The 21,807-nt window shown below is 48.5% G+C and overlaps 1 protein-coding gene across 4 annotated transcripts in view; it reads right to left on the bottom strand.

The window, feature by feature from the left end:
• Positions 1-21,807, bottom strand: part of CUNH1orf106 (chromosome unknown C1orf106 homolog) — a 64,081-nt gene that overhangs the window by 37,007 nt on the left and 5,267 nt on the right. For 2 of the 4 annotated variants that reach the window (XR_002096685.1, XM_019513835.1), the window contains exons 1-2: positions 13,721-13,873; positions 1,672-1,822 (exon numbers count right to left, since the gene is read on the bottom strand). Coding sequence is in view for 3 of the 4 variants with exons in the window: in XM_019513835.1 (XP_019369380.1) it covers positions 1,672-1,726 (55 nt within the window). In the remaining variant the exon portion in view is untranslated. Of the gene's footprint in view, positions 1-1,671; positions 1,823-13,720; positions 13,874-21,760 lie in introns of those variants that run through there. The other 2 variants (XM_019513836.1, XM_019513838.1) reach the window with 2 other exon arrangements.

Below are 21,807 nucleotides of genomic sequence, written 5' to 3' on the forward strand. Positions count from 1 at the left end.
GGTTTACTAGAGGCTGCTCCCCTGCTGAACAAACATAAGGCCTCAAGGATTTGTGTTTCCATCTCCGTTTAGAGGAAAAGCTCATTTAAAAGCATTGGCATGTCTCTCGGGATAGAAATTCCAGTTGTCAGCCAGCTCGAATATTTCCCACAATGCCTTAGGGAACGGACCTGCAGCATGGGTGTCACAAGTATGGCTAGATGTACACCTTGCAGCTAGATGTACACCTTGCTGGGGTCGTTTGACCCCAGTACTCTTTCCTGCCATGGCAGGGGGTCGGGCTAGATGATCTGCTCAGGTCTCTTCCGGCCCTAGAAACTATGAAACTATGAAGTAGCACAGGCAGCCTCTGTGCGTGGCACAGGCAGATTGGAGAGGGGACAAGCAGCACAGCGGTAGAGGAGACTGGGAGCAGAAAGCAGAGCAGCAAATCTGGCAGGGCGAGGGGAGGGGAGTGGCACATGGGGGGGTGGGGAGGTACAGGGCAAATTTGTCGTATGCCTGCCAAAAGGGCTGAGCCCCACAGCTCTAGGTACTGGTTCCCTGATCAGCGTGTGAACTGAGTGCTGCTCCTTCTCCACGGCACCCAGGTGAGCAGCATAAGGTGAAGGTGCTGGCATGATCCATCTCTGAAGCCTCCAACCAGAGGTCACTGCACGCTCCCTAGCTGGAGCATGCAATGATTATGTTGGCTGTAACCAGCCCCAGGTCATCCCAGATAACGTGGGGAGCCTTAATTGTTGCGAGTGAAAACACTGCTGAGTTTAACAGACTACTAGACAAATGAGCCGCTAGGGTAAGAAAAGGGTTTTCAGATGGGATGCACGGAGTGCTGTGACTCCCTGGGCAAGAGAGACTGACATCTCATCTTTCATTGCACCAGTATTTCGCTTTGAGGCCAGCTTCTCAATAGGACAGAGCACTGATTGAGCAGCCGGGGGGAGCTGGAGATAACGGGGCTAGAGTGTGGAAAGGTGCAGAAAAGTTCCTCACCCCGTATGGTTGTGTTCCTAGAGCTGTAAATTTTATTCTTGGGCAATGTACCCAAATCACTGATTACTTGTGAGGTTTCTAGTTAAAATATCAATCCTTGTGGAGCAGAGAGATGATATTCTGACTTTTGGTCTTCCTTCTGCAACCACACAAGCCTTTCTAAGTCAGCTACACGATGTTTCCATGCAATGTTTTAGGTTGGCTTGCAATGACTGGGCAAGTATGAGTATGTCTGCATTGTAGCTACTGCGTGACTACAGGATACTCAGTCTAACCACAGCCGCAACAGCAACAAAGCTGTGCAAAACCATCTACGAAACTGTACAAATAGTCGTATGACAGCAGTCAACACTGAGATCCAAGCTGCTGTGATGACTGTTGGTACCTAAGCTAGTTGGCTCAGGAATGTCTACAGTATGCTGCACAGCATGTGGGTGATATACTGGCACTTTGGTGCCCACAAATCCCCCTGGAAAAGCAGCACCTTGCTCAACGAAATCAAGCCACAGTTGGTAGCTAGAAAGGGAACTCCCAAAGGCTTTCCAAAAGACATACACTAGCCTCTACCTGTGCATCTTCCTCCCAGAGCTCCCAGAAGATGCACTGCACTTCCAGACAGAGCACAACACAACTGCATCCTCCTGCAGGGCACTGGAATTCCCACCATGAGTCACTTACCTGACTGTAGTATGATCCCACTGTCTGTGTCACTGATTTCATCTTTGCCTTCCATGGTCAAGGCCAGGACAACGGGAAGTAACTTGGACAGATAGGGCACTGAGCCAAGACCTGCGGAGGCTTCTGTTGTATGGTCAACCGTGAGCTCCACCTGCTTAAACAAAGATGAAAGAAAGACTCACAAGTGCTTCACACACATGTATATGCATATAAATCTATTGTGAATGCAGACATACACTTGTTTGTATAACTCTACTGTGAACACACACACTCATTTGTGTAGATCAGGGGTGTCAAACTCACCTGTGCCCCCAGGCTGGATTTGCTTGCAGACTGGACCTGGACTGCAAGGAACCTCCTTGGCTGAACCCAGACCTAATAGTGACAGCGGCAGCAGCGATGGCTGTATTACCCCCCACCAGTGCCGATGCTCACCTCCCAGCTCATCTCACCTCTGAATTCCCAGCCCCTCTGGGAACCCTGTGGGCTGGGTGATATGGCACCGTGGGCCAGACAGAGCCTGTGGGCTGGACCATACATTTGACACCCCTGGTTCAGATCTCTAGGAAGCACATACAGATTTCCAAACATGCTTGTGTCAAAGATATGCAACAGGCTTGACATCTATTGTGAGTGCACATGCTTGCTTGTGTAGATCTATTGTATTCCTACTGATGGTTTAAGTCCAATGTGACTGTTTACACTCTCACAAACACACCCATTCATGTAAATACACTGCAGGCTCACACATGCCTACACACACGCACTTAAGGCCTTCATTCAGCTGAAATGTTTACACCCTTAACTTATCACTAAGAACACATACTTATTGGAGCCAAAGTCCATTCCTATCATGGGCGACTCATGCCGCCTTTGTCAGCGGGGGCATGTGCCCCCCCTCCGACCAGTTCTGCCAATGGGGGGAGGGTCCCCCAGCAGCCAATCTCGCTGCCCTGACCCCTGTGGGCAATTGCTGCAAGTGATGAGCTTGAGAGGAAAGCTGGATCCTTGGGAAGAGGGAAAGGGGCAAGATTCAGGTTCCACACAGGCCTGGCCCTTTTAAAGCCCGAAGTCCCAGTTATGTTAGCTCTGACAAGCAGGTTTCCACAAGGGCTCCCAATGTTTCACCACACAGACAGCTGGGAGAGTCAATGGTGGTGGCTAAGGATACTCAGGACACAGGAGGGGAGCATCATTGGGGCTCATGGGCCTATTCATTCTTACAGCTGTGCCCCCTAGTTCCCTTCCTCCATCTGCAAGCTCCTGGCAGAGTGCTAGACCTGCTCCCCCTCCTCTCCCCTGCCTTGCAGTTCTCGGTTCCTTCTGGAGCTGCAGACAGACAGCAAGCAAGCTCCACCCTGGGTGGGCAGGGACGGTTTGGCTGAGTGGAGTCTTGCAGAGTGAGCAGCAATTCCCCTGCAGGACCCAAGCTGCGTCCCCAGACAGCTGCAGTGCCACCTGTCCCTCCCCTTGCTATTCACCCTGCAGCTACTCTCCCGGCAATGGCTCTAATCCTGCTGTGGGCTGAGCCTGCATACCCAGGCTTCTTCCCCTGCCCCCGCATGAGTCAGCCTGTTGCACAAGTCACCCAGAGTTCCTGTCTGGAGTTTATCCTGGGGGTGAGGAGAGAAACTTTTATGCATAAAGGGGGAGAATGTGAATATATTTAACTACATTGCTATGGGTCCACTGGTACAAAGTCCTCACGTAGATACACCAACCCAGTGCACAATGAGCCTTGCCTTGGTGTGTATGACCCCAGTTGATTATTAAAGGAGGAAGTATTGCTCTAAAACCCAGTTTCCACCCCCCATCTGACTCAGTCTCAATTCCCCTAAATTAGATAGAGCTTAAGCGTATCTGCTCTTGATGGACATTGGCCAGTCTGCAGTGCTGAAAACATCCAGGAGATTGGGAGGCATCTGAGCAGAAGGATCTAACATATTTACTCTTTGAGCTGATACGGGGAGGAGGAAACTTGCTGGGGACATCTCCCAGCTGACAGCTGAGAGGCTGCATGCTGCAGCTCCAGGGGGTTGGTTCACAGGGTCCCAGACCTCTCAGTTTCAGGTCACATGGGAATCACAGCCACTGGGTTTCACTCTGAGTTTTAGGTTCAAAAAGACCTAAGCCAGACAGTGTGCCTCATTCTGAGTGGAAACCACAAGCCACCAGCGTGGCAGCGGGCAAGACTTCCTTGGTTTATTCTTTCAGTTCTCATCAGGGGAGCAGTTTCAAAAAGTAAGTTAAAGACTAGTTTCAGACCCCATCCTTGCCAGCCATTTACACTGACCTTTCCCTGTTATTTAAAGCAGTTTTGTCTTCCACAATGACAAGTGAAAGACCTACAGGAACAGCAGGGGAAACTGGCTGGGTAGACTCACTGGGACAGGGACTATTTTGATATCTTGTGTTTGTACAGCATCGTTTGCTGCAGGATCCTGGTCCAGGACTGGAGATTTCAGCTATCTCAACACAAGCACAATGATTGCAAGCCCTGTAAAGTCTGGCTCATGTCACCCTGACACAGCAGTGCAGACTGAAGGCACTCTGGAGTGAGTGGTGGGTATTCCCTGGCGGCACAGAGCAGGTAAAACCAATCCTCTCAGCAGCATAGGCTGAGGGTGTGGATCAGGAAAAGGTTTATGGCCAAAGTACCAACACTCTCCTTTTCTGAGCCTCAGTTGTGACATAGTGACACTAACCTGATTTGCAAGGAAGGATCTGAGGACACATGGGTGCAGTGATTCCCAACCAGGGGGCTGCAGTTCCCTGCAATGCAATGAAATTCTTTTAAGGGCGTCAAGGCGCTTTGCAGCGTTCGCACTGTTAGGCGTGCAAATTTAATTCGGAAGATAACCCCGGAGATTTGAAATAGGAATCCACAACATTAAAAACGTTCTGACCTGTTGTGGGCTTTCTGCGTTTTTCCCAACAACAAAATTGCTGTATTATTTTTCCATAATCAAAAAACAAGCAAAAATGAAGACCTGGCATTTTCTGAAGGATGCCGTGAGTCTGAAAAATGTTGGGAAACACTGCGTTAGGGAAACCCACTGAAGAACACACATACCTCATATCCCACCTCAGGTAACCAAGTCAAAATTTCCTCACCATGTGAGAAAGCTCTGTCATACTATTGTAGTTATCTGCAGAGCACAAGCTGGAAAGGAGCTCCTGAGTCACATCACTGCAGTCACCATGGTACATACAGTCCACATCTTGTAAACCGTATCATTTATGATAGCATTCCCTTTCTAAATAGCTCACTAGAGGCCAACAAACAATTAACAGGGGTTTCATCTTTTGTCCAATAGGTCTGTAAATTGCTTACAACAACCATCCCTGACGACGATTACTGATGTGCTGGTAACAGTAACATAAACCGTTCATGCCTACAACATGCTTCTCTCATGTATTAAGCTTTAATAAACCATTTGAAATGAAGCTTTAATAGAAGTGTGAGAAATGAAGCGGACCTATGTGAAACCTGGGTCTGCGGTTGTCACTGAGGTACCCCAAGACAAAGTTACTTTGGGGGTTTCACCACGTGGCCTGCATGGATATTTCCCAAACTAGGTGTAATATCAGGGTGGTTGGTCTCTACTAATAGCTAGCGTGAAGCTGTGTTTGCTTCTGTTATTCTCTTATCTGTGTATGCTTTTGTCTTCAGTCTTCCCAGGTACAAGGGCCCTTCCTAGCTCTCCCCGAGTGCCCTAGCCAAGGAACCACCCCGCAGCGGGGAAACAGACTGGGACAGTGAAGAGGATGCAAAGACGACCAGATCTGAGGACAGCAGCAGTGACAGCGACAGCAGAAGCAAGTCCTCCAGCGGGAGCTGGAGCAAAGCATGGACAATGGATGATCTGAGTTTGCAACCCTGTCATTGGGGCAGGGATGAAGGGACCGTGGTGTCCGGTCCGAGAGACTAGAGGGCTTGTGTGTGGGTGCACGGGCACGCATATTGTAATCGTTTTGGGTGCCCAGCGGGCCTTTGTACAGGTGCGCGGGTGGGGATTTTGTGATGGGATTATGGTTTTCCCTTTTCGTGTGTGACTAGGAGTGTAGCGATATATAAAACTTTATGTATATATAGAGATATATTTTTATAATACCCCCCCCCCAGCCAAGGAGGCTGGGTAACCCAAGTGGAGAGAGGGCCCTGTTGGGCATGGGCAGTACCAGCGGTTGCCTTTAGACCCCTGAAACTAGCTAGGCACTTCATCTTTGGATTTAAGGGGTTGGTACGACCAAGTTAATGTTCTGGTATTTGCTTTTGTTGGTTTCTCTTATATCTCTGTCTGTATCTCAACCTATGGTTACTGGTTTCTTATGCTTGTTCTGCTTTTATAATAAATCATTTTGTTGTTTGTCTCCTTTCTGGTTGCCTGTGGAAGGAGTGACTTCTGGGGAGGAGATATTCCAGGCTGGCCTTCTCCATGGAGAGCGGGACCTATAATTTATTCTTCCATTACCCAAAAGTGAGACAGAGAGAGAGTGTGTGTGTGTGTGTGAGAGGGGGAGAGGGGTGGGGCACAGCAGCTGCAGGATCCATATGCAAGGATGGAGCTGCAGGATCCACGTACAAGGGCAGCTCCAGGATCACTGCAGCTGCAGGATCCATGTACAAGGGCAGAGGAATGGAGGTGCAGAGATAGGGAGCTCTTTCAGGTCTTAGGTCTGTTTCTTAAGGTGAGTGGAAGCACAGTGGGGAGAACCTCAAGGCCATGGGTAACTGGCACCACCTTAGTTGGGGGGATCGTGCCCCTGCAGCGACCAGTGACTGGGGGACAACTGCACTGACTGGGAAGCAGCCACAGCGCTCCCAGAAGTGGCCACAGCGCTTCATCCGGCACCCCCACTCCCCAGCCGGCGCTCACAGGGGAGGGCACCAGCACTCCCACCTGCCCCCTCTGCCTGTCTCCTAAGTGGCAAGCATGGCCTGTCAGGGGGTGCACCAGTGCTCTCAGGGGGTGCACAAGCACCCCCTATGCATTGCCACTGCTCGGGGCTCTAGTGGTCCCCCCACAGATGGGTTTGTGACAATGTTTGTTCACACTTTTTTGCAGTTGGAGAATCAGTCACTTTACTCTGGCTGGATTTGCTTGTTATTTTTCATTTGTTCTCCAAGCCAGATTTCCTGTAAGCCCTGCTCCTAAACAGTCTTGCTCACACAGGCACCACATGCCATCACAACGCATGTGCACTGCCTTCTGAGATGAGGGAACTGGCTCTGTATGTTTGACCACTGCAAACCATCTCAAGTAGCCGAAATGTCTTTAACAGGCAGACGCATACCAGGGGAACATGCAGTGGCTGGAAGGCTCACGGTCACAATCCCAGGGAGGAAAGCAAAAGAAGCAAAGCAACCTTTTGCCCGAGTACCAAACCGAAGGCTGGGTGGAAAGGCAGGTCCCCAGAGCATGCAAGAGGCAAGGTGGAACCAAGGTCAGTGAAAGCACTGGGTGAGGAGAAGGGAAAAGTCGCCTGTTCTCATGCTAGCAGCAGGGCTGATTGCAGCTTTACAGATTCCCTGCTCCCCCACGCCCCCTCCCAAAAGGAGTCACAGCCAGCCAGACAGTCCGAAGTGACTGAGGCATGAATAATAAAAAGGAAGGTAAAGTCAGGCTCTCATGAAAGTACTAAGCAGACTGACAAGTCAGCAAGAGAGAATTTAGGGGCTCAAGGATGACCTCCCCTGCCAGACTGCAGCTTTTGAGAGTTAACCTCCTGGAGAAGTGGTCTCACACTTCAAAAAAGATGTGGATAGGTAGACTGGCAGAAGTCTAGCAGAGAGCAACAAAAATAATTACAGGTCTGGGAAGCAAGACTTAAGGAAAGGCTGAAAGAACTAGGCTTACTTAGAAGAGAAGACTGATGGGGGAGTTGATAACAGACTTCAAATACCTGAAGAGTGGTTATAAAGAAGATGGAGATGGGCTTTTCTTTGGCTTTTAGGGGACAGGACTAGGAGCAATGGCCTCAGACTCAGGAAAGGGAATTTAGGTTGGAGATTAGGAGGAACTTTTTGAGTCAGAGTGGTCAAGCATTGGAACAGGCAACATGGAGAAGTTGTGGAATCTCCATCCCTGGAAATGGTCAAGAACGGGTTGGACAGACACTTGGCTGGGATGGTTCATCACCAGGGACAATCCTGCCTTAAGCAGGGCACCGACCATATGACTTCATGAGGTCCCTTTCAGCTGTTTTTCCTATGATGCAGGTTGAGGAGCAGGAAGTCTAGCAGCCAAATCCCCAAGGGCAGCTTTGGAATCACGGGGCCTGTTTCCAGGTGCCTGAATTCAGACAGCCAGGGCCTGAATGCCAGGGGTGGTAAGACCCTGCAACTCATCCTAACTTGCCCTGGACTTCCGAGTGCCCAGCAGATGTGAAAAATCAGGCTTAGAGCGTCTTAGTTTTGGCCTCAAAAATGGAGGCTTCCAAAACCAGTTCACCAGCCTAGGAAATGGGGCTCCAAACTGGTTGCCCAAACCCTTAGCAAAGCATGCATAGGAGATGTCCTAACATTATCCAGCACAGGGGCCCCGCACTGTGAAACACTCAACATCCAGCGCTCTGCCCTTTGTGCTTGGGTGGCGCTGACTCATTCAGTGCCCGAGGTGGGGTAGCAAGGGAAGTCTCAGCTGCCCGGGCTCGCTGCACACTGACGGCAGCTGCTGCTGCTACTTTTGCTGTGGCAGTGCCAGCTCTGGCACCAGCAGTCCCCTGAGGGTGGCACCTGGTGCCCATAGAATCATAGAAAATTAGGGCTGGAAGGGTGCTCAGGAGGTCACATCTAGTCCGACACCCTGCTCAAAGCAGAACTATCCCCAACTAGATCATCCCAGCCAAGGCTTTGTCTAGCCAGGTCTTTAAAACCGCCAAGGATGGAGAGTCCACCACTTCTCTGGGTAAACAGTTCCAGTGTCTTACCACCCTCCTAGTAAGAAAGTTTTTCCTAATACCTAAACCTCCCTTGCTGCAACTTGAGACCATTGCTCCACATTCTCTTATCGGTCACCACTAAGAACGGTCTTGCTCCATCCTCTTTTGAACCCCCTTCAGGTAGTTGAAGGCTGCTATTAAATCCCCTCTCAGTCTTCACTTCTCCAGACTAAATAAGCCCAGTTCCCTCAACCTCTCCTCAGAAGTCATGTGCCCCAGCCCCTGAACCTTTTCTTTGCCCTCTGCTGGACTCTCTCCAATTTGTCCACATCTTTTCTGTAGTGGGGGGCCCAAAACTGGACACAGTACTCCAGATGTGGCCTCACCAGTGCCGTATAGAGGGGAAGAATCACTTCCCTCCATCTGCTGGCAACGCTCCTACTGATACAGCCCAGTATGCCATTAGCCTTAAGGGCACACTGTTGGCTCATATTCAGCTTTCACTGCAACCCCCAGGTCCTTTTCTGCAGAGCTGCTACTTAGCCAGTTCACTCTCCACCCACTTCAGATGTGATTAGGTGCAGAGCTGCACCTGCCATGGCAGAGACTCCCTGGGGGGCTGGGAGCACCAGTTTGCTCCACTCTTGTCCCCCAGATGCTGGGTGTGGGGCTGCACTGCCTGGCCCCTATGACTGAGCACACCCTGCCATGGCAAAGACTCTTCCATCCCTGGCCAGCTCCCCCAGCTCTAAATCACTGCTTGTGATGGGGGGGCTCTCCGTTCTCCTGCTAACAGGTCACATCCATGCTCAACCCCTTTAGCCCACTCCCCCATCCACCTCCATCCTCTACTCCTGGCCATCTCTCCCAGCCTTATCCCCATCCTTGAATCCTGTCCACCTCTTTCTAGCACATCCCCATCCTCCAGCTAGCTCCCTTCTGTCTGGTTTATCCCCCATTCATCTTGCTACATGCATGGCATAGCCAAGATATCATAGCCATGTTCCTCTACGCCCATACCCCAATAGCACTGAGAGGATTACTGCAATCTCCCAGAAGGAACAGAAACAACCCTTTCCAGCTGAACTGTTTGTTTCTGCCCAGGTTCAGCTGAAGAAATGGCCAGTTTCACTGGGCACCGGGCCCAGTTTTTATTTAGCTTCTATCTAAAGCATCTGCAGCCTCCTATATACTGCACTGGGAAAGGAGGACGATATAAACCAACCTAATATGAGGCTAAGACTGGAGCTGCAGGGAAAACAACTTAGTTGTGGGGGAGACATTTCCTTTTGTAGGAAGAAAACTTTCCTTTTATTTCTGCCACCCTCCCCCGGCCCAACGAAATCCTCATGCCTTGCTTTTGTACCCAAGAAACCCAGGCAAAATTTCATAAGGCAGTTTCACAATGCTTCAGCCACAATTAATTCATGAATGAAAACAGAGTTCATTTCATCAGCTGTCTATCAGCTGCTCATTTGTGTACTATACAGGCCAGATCCTGCCTTGATTGAGGTGCTCAGGAAAGCTAGGGTTGATGCAAGAACAGAAGATTAGGTGCTGCATAAAACAGTGGGGATACCTGATGTTTCACTTCACCTGCAATTCTGAAAAACTGAAGGAAAAAAAAAAAATAAATAAAAACTGTGGCTGGCTGATCCAAAATGAACTCTTCAAAAAAAAAAAGTCAGTGAGCCAAACAAAATATTAATTTGGGTTAATCTTGAATTCACGGTTTGGATTTTTTTTTTTTAATTGGTTTTTTCCCTTCCCTTAAAAAAAAAAAAACCAAACCCGGAATTTAAAAATAAACCAAATTAATTTTTTTTTTGCTCCCCTTTTTTTTTTTTTTTTTTTAAGTGAAGGGAAAACACCAATTCAAACAGAAACATTTCAGTTGAAAAAGGTTGATACAAAATGTTTCTCTTTACAGAGCATTTCTTTTTGCTTTCCCCCTTTCATGAGTAAAGTTGGTGAAATCAATAGGAATATGCAAAAAAGTTTGTGTTCCAGAATCTCCCTTTGTCACTGAAAACGTCTGCTGCAAAACATCCATCCCAAGTCACTAACGAGGAGAAATGGCACTGTGAGTTCCTGAAGGGTTTCACTTGGCCTTGCCACTTACTTGGAGCTTCAAACCATTTAGCTGGTTTCTAATTTTCTTCTGTCGCAGGCTTCTGGCCATCACAGGAGTCTGAGACTCAGATGATCTAGGTTCTCAGCTCTGCCACAGATACCAAATGATCTCAGTCACGTTCCTGTGCTTCTATTTCCCCATCTGAAGACTAGAACTAATGACACTTCCACACTTCACCAGGGAGGTTGGGAAGGAAAATTCACTAATGTCTGTACAGGGCTTGGTGATACACAGGTGGAGTGCACTGGGGAGGGCAGGCTATAGGTTTGGCATTCTTCAGGACCAAGACCACACTGATGTGTCGTTGTACAGCACCCAGCATCCTGATGCCCCTGATCTCAGTAGAGGCCTCTGGCTACTGTCATCATCGAACTAATAATAACATTTTCATCTTTCTCTCCCTATCCCCTTTCAGGGCTCTCCCCTTCCCCTCCAAAAAGTTTATTGGAAATTGCTACTTCAGCCCTTTGGAACCTGACTTTTTGCTGGATTAAACTGTGCACTGCAACCCGTCATATCACTTCATCAGACATGCCAACAGCTGACAAGAAGCCACTGTTCCATGTCCCCCCTGAACGAAAAATAAAAAGAAGCAGACAGCCAGTGTCCGAGTCAACTGCTGCCTTTGTTTCCATAAAGTACTTGCCAACTCAAAGACACCTCCACCATCGGCCAGTGCCTACAGTCTTCTCCAGGCCAGCTCCAGCCCAGTACCAGGCTCTCTGCTCTGCACAAACACGTGCAAAGATATGTGTCAGCCCCTTGTAGACAGACAATACTTACCCAGGAATGTGGCCCTAAGGGTGAACAGAAGAATTCGTAAGGTCAGTGCTTACTGAATGCTGAGCACCTTGAAAAATCTGGCGCGGTACAGCTACAAAACATAGTACTGCTGTGGCCCTCTGGTTGACTGTCGCCTCCCCAGTCATTGGCCGCCGCATGGAGTCAGGGTCTAACAGCCTGACCACGAATGAATGGTGACAGTAAAGCCCCAGGATCATGGGTCCTCTTATACTGGGCTCCCCATGAGAACGGGTGCCAAATGTTCTCCTGCAAACGCTGCAGCCCCCAAGCTGAGTACCTATGGAGATGGGTAGTGATCTACTCCTGCCTATGCATAACCTAGCCACTACCATGGACTACCGTCAATAAAAGGTTAATCAGGAGGGATTCACGGGATACTAAAACTCTTCTTCCTTATTACTCACATTGAAAGAGCTACACCAGGTGTGGCTCATCAGCTGCAGCAGCCCAAGTGACGTATAGCCGAATGTACATTCATATCCTGTTAGGAAGGGGGGACACAGCAGAGGCAAGTGGGGATGAGACAGGATGCCTTTCAGACATGTGTTCAAATGACAGTGAGGGCACCAAAAGGATCCTGGTCATGAGAACAGACCGAGTGCAGTCGACTTTCCCATCAGGGCAGGATGCCTAATGACCCCTCCGTGTGTGTGCACCTCCTCAGCACCCCAGCAAGGGGGTCATAAACAGTTTGCGAGGAAACCCAAGTGGAACAAAAAAGGGACACCTCCACTCACACAGTGGGACTCTGAAGTGTCTTCCGTTAAATAAGAGACAAGACCTCATGAAAGCGAGCCAGGATATCAGTAACATTAATAACATCCCTTGTATTATTCCACAGTAAATAGCCTTCGACCCTTACATTAACATTTCCCATCCACAGATCTCCAAGCATGCTACCAAGGAACTCCATATTATTATCCCTATTTCACAGAAGGGGAAACTGATGTACAAAGTGAAAAAGAGATTTGCCCAAGGTCTCCCAGCATGCCAGTGATAGAGCTGGGATTAAGAGCACAGTCCTCCCAACACTTAGTTCACGGTTTTATTTCCTAGTCCACATGAAATGACAGGGCCAGGGCCTATAGTTCCTAAACCTCTGAGGGCTCCCAGAATGCATCAGGAGCACCGCTCATGATAGGCCTGGCACTGCATCCCTCCTTCTATTCCTACCTCCTCCTGTAATATCTGAATCCATGATCACTTTGGTAGCTTCCCTGCCAGCACTGCCCTCTTGGTAGTTACCGGTCCACCCCTATTGTTCACTACCTACTGGACATACATTGTTCAGAGGGGCCCACCATTTCTATGCTCAAAGTTCACTGCCCCCCTCTCAGCACTGGTACCTCTGCCGCCGAACTCAGAACTAATCTCAATTGCACAGACAAACCCAGAGACAGGTCTGCATCAGGGCAAACTCTTATTGTAAGGATTTTGATTGGCAGAAACAAAACCAAAAATAAAAATCATCACAGAATGATTCAGTTCTAGACCCTCTTTATTCACACACAGATGGAGAATGGGCTACGAGGAGTGAAGGTCCTCCAGGAAAGGACAACAGGTGGTATCATCTCCCAAGGTGATGCATTAATGATACTCACCTAGTGCCATACAGTTCTATTCATATGTGGCTTATGATGGATCTGGCCAGAGAATTCAGTACATTTGAGCATTACTCAAATGCTGCCCATCATAAATAAACAGGGAGATGTGCCCCAAGCAGTCAATAAGAGTGCAGTGCTGCTCTGCACCAGGAAAAAAAAGTGTAACTATCTCCTTTCCCATTACAACTGCCCTGCCACTTCCAAGAGCTGTTCATTTTGACCTTCCCCAAAACGTGTGCATATGCAAGGGATGGTTCAGAACAACATTCCTTGCATACGAAAAGTTTCTGGGAAACAAGGAGGCTGCATTTTGCCTCTTCCCTTCACTCTCTCCACCTTACCTCAGCCCCAGCTGAACACAGGGGGACATTTCAATGCTCAGCAGGAAGAAATGCATCAAAAACACAGCTCAATATCAAGAGATGGGCCTGGAAGAATTACAGGGCTTAGTAAAATGTGTGTATTAAAGTTCTGTTTCCCTTCCCATTCATTTCCTTTCTCTTGTCTTCCTCCTGGCTGCCCTACACCCTGCCAGATCAGGTGTGTCTCAAGCAAGCAGGATGCAGCACCTTAACCCCCTAACCCACTTTCTCTCTGCTGAGAAGCAGAGAGACCGTCTTACCTGGGTTTCCCGATCCAGTGAGGCTCTGGCAGCAGGCGGTGATTTTGGTTCGTAAATCCAGTTTGCGGCAGGAGGTTGTTCTGTGCTGATCACTCCTCTGCTTCTCTACTCCGTCAACTCTTTCCTTCTCCCAGACTCTCCCCTCACTCTCTTTCTGGCTATGTCAGGAAAACCTATTACTTGTTTCGACTTGAATCAGAGGGGAGGGGCAGGTGAAAAACACCTTCCCACCCACAAGGACTGACGCAGCCAAAGCCTTACAGGAGCAAGAGGCAAAGCACAAGCCTGATACCAGGCAAAGGGTTGGGGGGCAGGGAGAGAGAGAGAAAAGTTCTCTCACGTATGTAGCAGGAAACCTACACCATGCTCGACATGTCCCAGGTGCAGCAGCCCGGCTAATCCAGGTGTACAACTGCCATGTTATCCTAGTACTGAGAACAGCACATCACCCCGAGGCCAGCACCTCCGACTGGGCCCAAATTCTGCATTTGTAACACTTACAAGTTACAATATAAGCAATACCACCTGTGTCCTACCCAGCAAAATAAGACGGTCTGAGCATTTCAGACACACATACTGCCCTTAAGAGTGTGCAAGCAATGGCAAGAGTAACCTGATCCCGGGCTGCATTGCATAAGGTGATCACTGGGGAGGTGAGGGGGCAGAAAGGAATGAATCCCGGCTACCTCTCTTAAAGATATACCACTGTATAACTCCGTGGGGGCCAACCTCTTTGCTAGATGGGCCACGAATTAGCCCCATACCCTTTCTGAGTGCCACTCTGATCCCTTTCCCCTGCTCAGTCTTCTGCTTTGCTTGCTGCTTCCTGCCCTGTGCTCTCTGCCCAATCTGCTGCTCTGCTTGCTGCTCCCAGCCCTATCTGACACTGCTGCCTGATTCCTTCCCAGTCTGCCACATACCACACACAGAGGCTGCCCACACCACTGGTGGCATCCATGCAGCAAGCTGGCCACCTCTGGTATAACTAGCCAGAGAAGATGCTGGCTGCTGCTGAAGCAACAAGTATTGACCACTGTTGCAAAAGGACTATCAGACTGGAAGGATAAATGGTCTGAACCAGTCTAGGAAGCATTACAAGCTGCTTCCCCTCTTACTTACCTAGCGCAAATCAGGAGCGAGTCTAGCAGGCAGCCTTCCTCTCTCATTCACCACAGTGACACTGAAGTGGCTCCACTGATTCTGTTCTCATCTTAGTGTAAATCAAGGTAATACTACCAAGCTCAATTCCTCTGTCCCTTACCTTTTGCAAATCTCAGAGTGAGGACAAGTGTAATGTTTGAAATGTTTCAAACTATAAAGGGGCTTGAATTGTTTAGGAAAACGGAGTTGCCACGGTGGGAAAACACACAGCCCCTGCTGCATCTCCTGGCTGAAGCGCTTTGAAATCACTGCAGCTGCATGCAGCATAAGTCCCCAGACAGGGGCTGTGACAGGGAACTATGATGACCTGTGGTGCTCCTTCCACCACTTGGGTGTCCACACACAACACTCAGCCAGTTTACTGTTGCCTGGTTCAACAGAACATTTTTTCCAGGTAGGGTTTTGAACCTTTAAACCAGTTTAATGGTCTGGTACGTCTGTCCTCTTCAGGTTTAAACTGCATTTAAACCAGTCACGTGCGTCTACACCCTAAATGGGGGGAGTCCAACTTCTAAGTGGCCAAGGGCTGCATGCACACATTATGCAGGCACTCCCTGCTGAGCCGCATTCATGGATGCCCTGGCTTCACCCTCAGCTCCCCAACTACAGGATCCCCTGACAGCATGGGGGCAGGGGGCAAAAAGTGGAAGCCAGGAGAGAGAGACCAGGGACTTCAAATTAATCTCTTGTGGGTTATGTGGAACCCACCAGGCCACCAGTTGGACAGCCCTGCTCTAGATGACCCCGTGAGTCCCTTCCAGTCCTATGTTCTTGTGATGCGAGGTTCAATAACTATTGTATAGGGTATGGTTTTGTTAGATGTTGCAACTTTGCAAGCCTCCACAGGCACCAGGTTTCCTTTCAGTTTTGGTACCTGCTCAGAATAAAGACACTAACCCAGATGGCTGCGTTGTGCTGTCTTCACTGGGTTAGTCTCACCCCTTCCAGGGTGCACTCACAAAGATATACAGTGTGATTCTAGGTTTAATCTCCCAGGAGGGAGGGCTAAAACCTGGGTCTCCCACTTCCTGAATGCAGGGCCAACTATTCAGCTACTGGGGCTAAAACACTGGAATGTTGTTGGCCTCCTCCCTCTCCAGCTAATACCCCCTAGGGATGGGTTTTTTGCCAGGTAAAATTTGGACTTACAAAATTTCCGAGTGCTCATCTGAGACTGAATTTTCCAGAGTGCTGTGACCAAATCTGCAGACTTTCCTGGGAATCTAACCCCGAGTCTGCTGCGTTATGGTAGGTCTTTCATGGACAAGAAGCTAGGTACAGTGACGCATCACACCGACACAGTGAGAAACAAGCTCACAGGTCTTCATTATTATGCATTCAGCACTCAACATGGTCAGTGCACATATCGAAAGGAGATTTCCTCCCCAAGGGGTGGACAAATTACATGAGGTTTGGGCAGTACAGGTATGTCATATATGGCGCCCAGGTTAGAGGTGCAGCACACAGGTTTGGCAGACAGAGCAAATGAAAACATAGGACTGGTTTTTTGTTTGCTGACAATCAGGCGGAGGCTGTTGATCTCCGAGATACCAAAACCCAGGGAGAGGAGACTCAGCTAAACACTGCTGCTGTCAGCGCTAATCTTCCCTGTGCCATAAACACCATGTTGCGTACAGCGCTAGGGCTGGGCAGCTGCTGCTTTTACAGCCTCCTAGGCCTGTTTGGCTCACGATGAGTCAGAAGAGCCTAACCCAATTGTCAGGGAAGGGCTGTGCTCTCTGCCCCACCATAGCACGGAAACAAACAGAAGTCATGGGGTGAAGACAGGGTGGCACCTGTCCACAACCTGTCTCCTTCAGGTAAGACATAGCTCAAACCAGCTCAGGAGTGGGTTCCCTATCGCCTACACTCAAGAGCTGCCTGATCACAGTAAGAAATATTGTTGGATGGAGACAATCCCTCAGCAGAGACGGGATCTTTGGTCATATAAATATGGCTTTTTATTTGAGACTGTATATGCTAATAGTACAGCCAAAGGTCAGAGCAGAGCCCTGGGAGCCAGGCCTCCTCCTCTTGACACCGATAAACTTGGTGACCTCAGGCAGGTGGGGTATAATGTAGACTGCCTCTTCATGATGCGCCCTGGATAACGCTAAATAGTCTACATCTCGATGACGCAGAACTGTCCTTTGGACCCCATGGCTAATGACAGCAAAGACAAACGAACGTCAACAGATCGTCGCAGAGCTTTCAGACCCGTAACGTCAGGACCTCACTGTGCATCTGCCAACTCCATATTGAGGGGACTCCTGAAGCAATCAGCTGGCTGCAAAATCTGGACATACAACTGCGAATGCGTTTTTCCTTGCTTTGTGATCCTCGTTGTACCATCATATGCCAAAGGCCCCCCCAGGCAGGTCATAGCCTTTTCCAAGTCCATTTCCAAGCCTGTAAAATAGGGACACTAACACGGATCTAGATGAATGAAGTACTTTGAGATATTCTGATGACAAACAGACTGCTGATGTGCGGGAGAAATGTCCTTGGACAAAAGATTAAGCTACCACACCCAACCCACCCTTTGTCAGCAAACAAATGCTCCAGTACCTTAACAGGCCCTGAACAGTTCAACTGTACCAGTTTCTTCAGTGTAAATGCAGTTTTCCCAGGCTTATACTGATCCATGTAGCACTCCCCATTTATACTCTGTACTGGATAAGGATTTGCAGTGGAAAATCTATTGCTGCCCCAGTATTTCTGCTCCTCTGCCAGACACATCCCTGCCAGCTCCCCTTCCTCTGTCAGAGGTGTAGCAGAGTTCCCAGCCCCTGGGCAACAGGGGATGGATCAAAGCAGGGCTCTTGCCCAAGAGAAGGACTTCAATAGCAGAGTCTTGTCCAGCTGAAGGATGCAGATTTGAAAGAAGTCACTTGCTGGACCCAAGAACTGGGCGCCTGCATCCACATGTATTTATTTATTTGATTTACATCCTGTCCCATCCAAAAGGCCCAGAGCAGCTGACAATATAAACACACAAATAACCTTGGGATAGGATTCCCCTAAGAGCATCCTGAAACTTGAGAACTCAAACTCCCCTCCTCCCTCCCCAACCACCTCTTCCCTGCCTAAACCCCTTTACAAGCAAACCAACCTTCCAGCCAATCTAAACCATGCTTCCCAGCCACCATTTATAGCCAAATACAAGAAACTTCTTCCTACTTCCCCCACCCCCTGCCCTCCCACCTTCCCCCAACATCCCTTCCAAGCCTATACCCCCTTTTCTATAGGTCTGTGCATGTCAGCCCCCGCAAAACACCCTCAAACCAGACATAAGCATCCCAAGTTTCAACACTAGCATGTGCCTTACCCTGCCAAATCTCCCATGCACGCCAACCGCACCCACTATCCCTGAGTAATCTCCCCATCTGAACACTACTACATTGTGGGTTTATGGGCATAGTGGTGAGAGCCAGGGTGTTGGGGGAGCACACTGTAGACATGTTATTGGGGTGAGGGTTAAGTTGCCTGTAGCAGTCACTCCGTGGGTATGTTGGCAGGTGGTAAGGATTGAGGTGTATGTTTGAGTAACTCTCTGGATACAGCAGTGCAGGATTAAGGGTCAGGAGTATAGGCGGGGTAATTTCTTAACTGTGTTCAGAGAAGGCTGAAAATGAAGGTTTAATGGGAAACGTACAGGGACATCTTGGTAGAATCAGATGAGAACCATTAAGCTCCAGTGGAAAGGAAAGCTGGTCCCGTGGCTGAGATATGGGGATGGGATTCGGGAGAGCACCCCATGCCCTGTCTTCAGCCACAGCTAATCCTTGAGGCTTCAAAGAATGCTAAACACAAAACAAGCAAGCAGAATACATCTTGCCAACTGTGCAACAGGGGGAAAAAGTCCAAACGACTGCAGGTAACCAGCTGAAGCCCTCAAGCATGAGAACTGATCATTAGAGTAATTGTCTTAATTCAAACAAAGCACGTGAACAACCCTTCTGTTCTTTCTGTAGGCTATGAAAGAAAAGGACGAACACAGGAACAGAGATTCACATACACCAGGGCCAGAAGGGACCAGCCTGATCCCCCTGCATCCAAACACACACAGGTCACAGATTTTTTTCCCCCAGAATTTGGATCAAAGCATGTCTTTTAGAAAGACACCTAATCTCATCTTAAGACTCTAAGCAATGATGAGTCCACCACTTCCCGCAGTAAGCAGTTCCAATGTTTAAACACCCGCACTGCTAGGAAAGTGCATCTTATTTCAAAGTTGGGTTTGCCCAACTTCAGCTTCCAGTCACTGGATCAGGTTACCCTTTGCAAAGCCCCCAGTATCAGATAACTTCCACTACACACAGTGATCAAGTCAGTCATCTTTCAATCTTTTGTTTGGTAAGACGCATCAAATGAGTGCCTTAAAGCTCATATCACAGGGCTTGCATTCCAGCCTCTGAATCATTTTTGCCCTCTCCCTTTGAAATCTTTCCAGTAAGTCCACATCCTTCTCCAAATGTGGATACCAGCACTGCACGCACTGCATGAGTCATTGTCTTGCCATTGCTGTGTCCAGAGGCAAGATCACTTTTTTGTGTCTATTTGATATTCTCCTTTTATGCATCCAGTGATTGCATTAACCATTTTAACTGCAGCGTGGGCTGAGAACTCACATGCAGGTGATTATCTACTGTGATTCCCAAGTCCTTCTCTGTGCCATTACTTTCCAAGACAGAGCCACCCAACCTGTAGGTCACATCTGTCCAACTGGTAGCCTGTGGATCACATCCAGCCCATGAGTAGCTAACTCATGGCTCCCAGTCCAGGTGCTTCTCCCTTCATTGCTTCTGCTGCTGCTACCAGGGTCCCTGGGCTCCCCCTCCCTTTTCCAGCTTCCATTTCCTGCCTCCACCCCAGGAGGAGGAACAGAGCAGTGCTAGCCAGAGGGGCTCAGGGAACCTGCAGCTCAGGAGGTGCCCTTGCACTGCTCTGTTTGGAACCAGTGGCTCAGGCTAAAGCTAGGCTCATCTCATTAAGCCATGCATCCTCAAGCACGTGCTCTTCTTTCTGGGGTCCAGCTGCAAAAGAAGGTCTAGAAAGTGACTTTCCTGTGGTGTGGTAATTAGAGCACTGTGCTGAGAAGTCTGAGATGATTAAACCTCCTTTGGATGAGGAGGTCTAGAACGCAGGTGAGTGCCTCTAGCAGTGGGCTAAAGCATGGGGGCCTCCTCCCTCCAGCACCTAACACCTGTTGTTTTACCCAGCAAAAGTTTGGGAACTTGCACTCATTCATGAGCGAGTGCACGGATCCACCTACCTGCCTAGCCAGCATATAGCTTACTGAGCATGCTTAATAGCCGTGTGCACATGGAGTAGTTATAAATTATGTGCAAGTGTCCAAAATGGCATTTACAAATGTGGGTAAGTGCCACTGGGACATGTAAAGTGAAAGAGGATTTTGCCCTTAATTTCTCTTTGACCCTATTACCCACCTGTTGTACGGGGCTAGTGGTATTTCCTTTCTCCACCCCCACTCTTGTCTTGGAGCACAAGCTCTTTGTGTTAGGGACTGTCTATTGTTGTGTGGATGCTTAGTGCCTAGTGCAGAGGCCTTGATCTCAGTTTTAAGAGTTTTAATACCTAGATCTCCAGCTATAACTTCAGTCCTCTTCACTCCTAAAATTTCAGAGTCCCAACACAGATTCCAAAATTCACACTCGGACTTTTTTTTGTCTGAGGTCCACTTACTGACTCAGATTTGGGTCTCAGTCACATTGGCATGGATGCAGAGTTGCTACTGAAAACCATAGCGTTCACTCCCTATTGACTTCAATGTGAATGACCAGAATGCATCTTCCTGGAATATGAAACTCAAATCAAAATATTGCAGGCCTGGCCCATCCTTATGATTAGTAATTCTTTGCCTGTAAGAACAAGGAGGGACTAATTTTGTGTTACTTTCTTGTTCCAGGGTATTACAATAAGGTCTCCATCCTGTCTGGTGCTCTCAAACGCTACTGCAGTCACAATCCTCCGCAGGGGTAAACTTGCATAGCTCCACTAACACCAGCCACACCAAATTGATTTACACCAGCTTGGGACCTGGCCCTGGGATTCTTAAAATGTGATACATGTTAACCCACAAAACAAGAAACAAAGGAGAAGTTATACAAATACATTTTGAAGAAGTAACCAGGTTCAGAGCCTTTCCAATTCTCAGGCAGAGACAGCTGAGTAATGCTGCACTTCATTCCTGCGCTGAATTAAAAGGCCAGAGCTGAAAGACTTAAATTAGACTGGCACCATTCATAACCCCTTCAATCCTTGCTCCCTTCTTACAATGCGAGCAAAGGACAAGCGTGTTGGCCTGAACTAATAATTTCCCAGGGGTCACGTGTGCCAGCACAGAACAAACTAGTCACCTTAAGTAAGTGATCTTAGAGGAATAAAATAAAAAATCCTCTTTCTGATTGGATGTCTTCCTGCAAGTAGCCAATATAAAATTTCCAGCCCTCTGGCCTGAATTCATAAAGTGCAAATTGGAATAGCCCCATTCAAACTAATGAACTTTAGCTCATTTCCACCAGCTGAGAATCTGGCCCATTGTCTTTGTCTCATCTGCCTCTCCCTCCTTTTTTCAGCCCTGGTGCTAGGTGAACAACGTTTCAAAGATATATTTTACCAAGCAACAAACATTTCCACGAGTCTTGGGAGGGAAACCATCAGAGGAAAAACTGCTTCAAAAAAAACAACAAACAACAACTGTTTTTGGCCACCGCAAATTTCTGCTGAGTCAAACATGTTCAAACAGCAACATCTTTAATTATAGGGGATCACACTGCACACGTCTCCTGTTCAAATTGCTAGGATACTTTTAGGCAGATCAGATTTCACAAAGAGTTCAAGTTTGTTTTCACTTACCTGCTAAAAAGCAACTAGTCCTGTAGCTGTTTCCTTCCTTTTTTTTT

The sequence above is a fragment of the Gavialis gangeticus genome, unplaced genomic scaffold, assembly GCF_001723915.1.
Source record: "Gavialis gangeticus isolate Ggan-Ray unplaced genomic scaffold, GavGan_comp1, whole genome shotgun sequence".
In the NCBI taxonomy this organism is placed as follows: domain Eukaryota; kingdom Metazoa; phylum Chordata; order Crocodylia; family Gavialidae; genus Gavialis; species Gavialis gangeticus.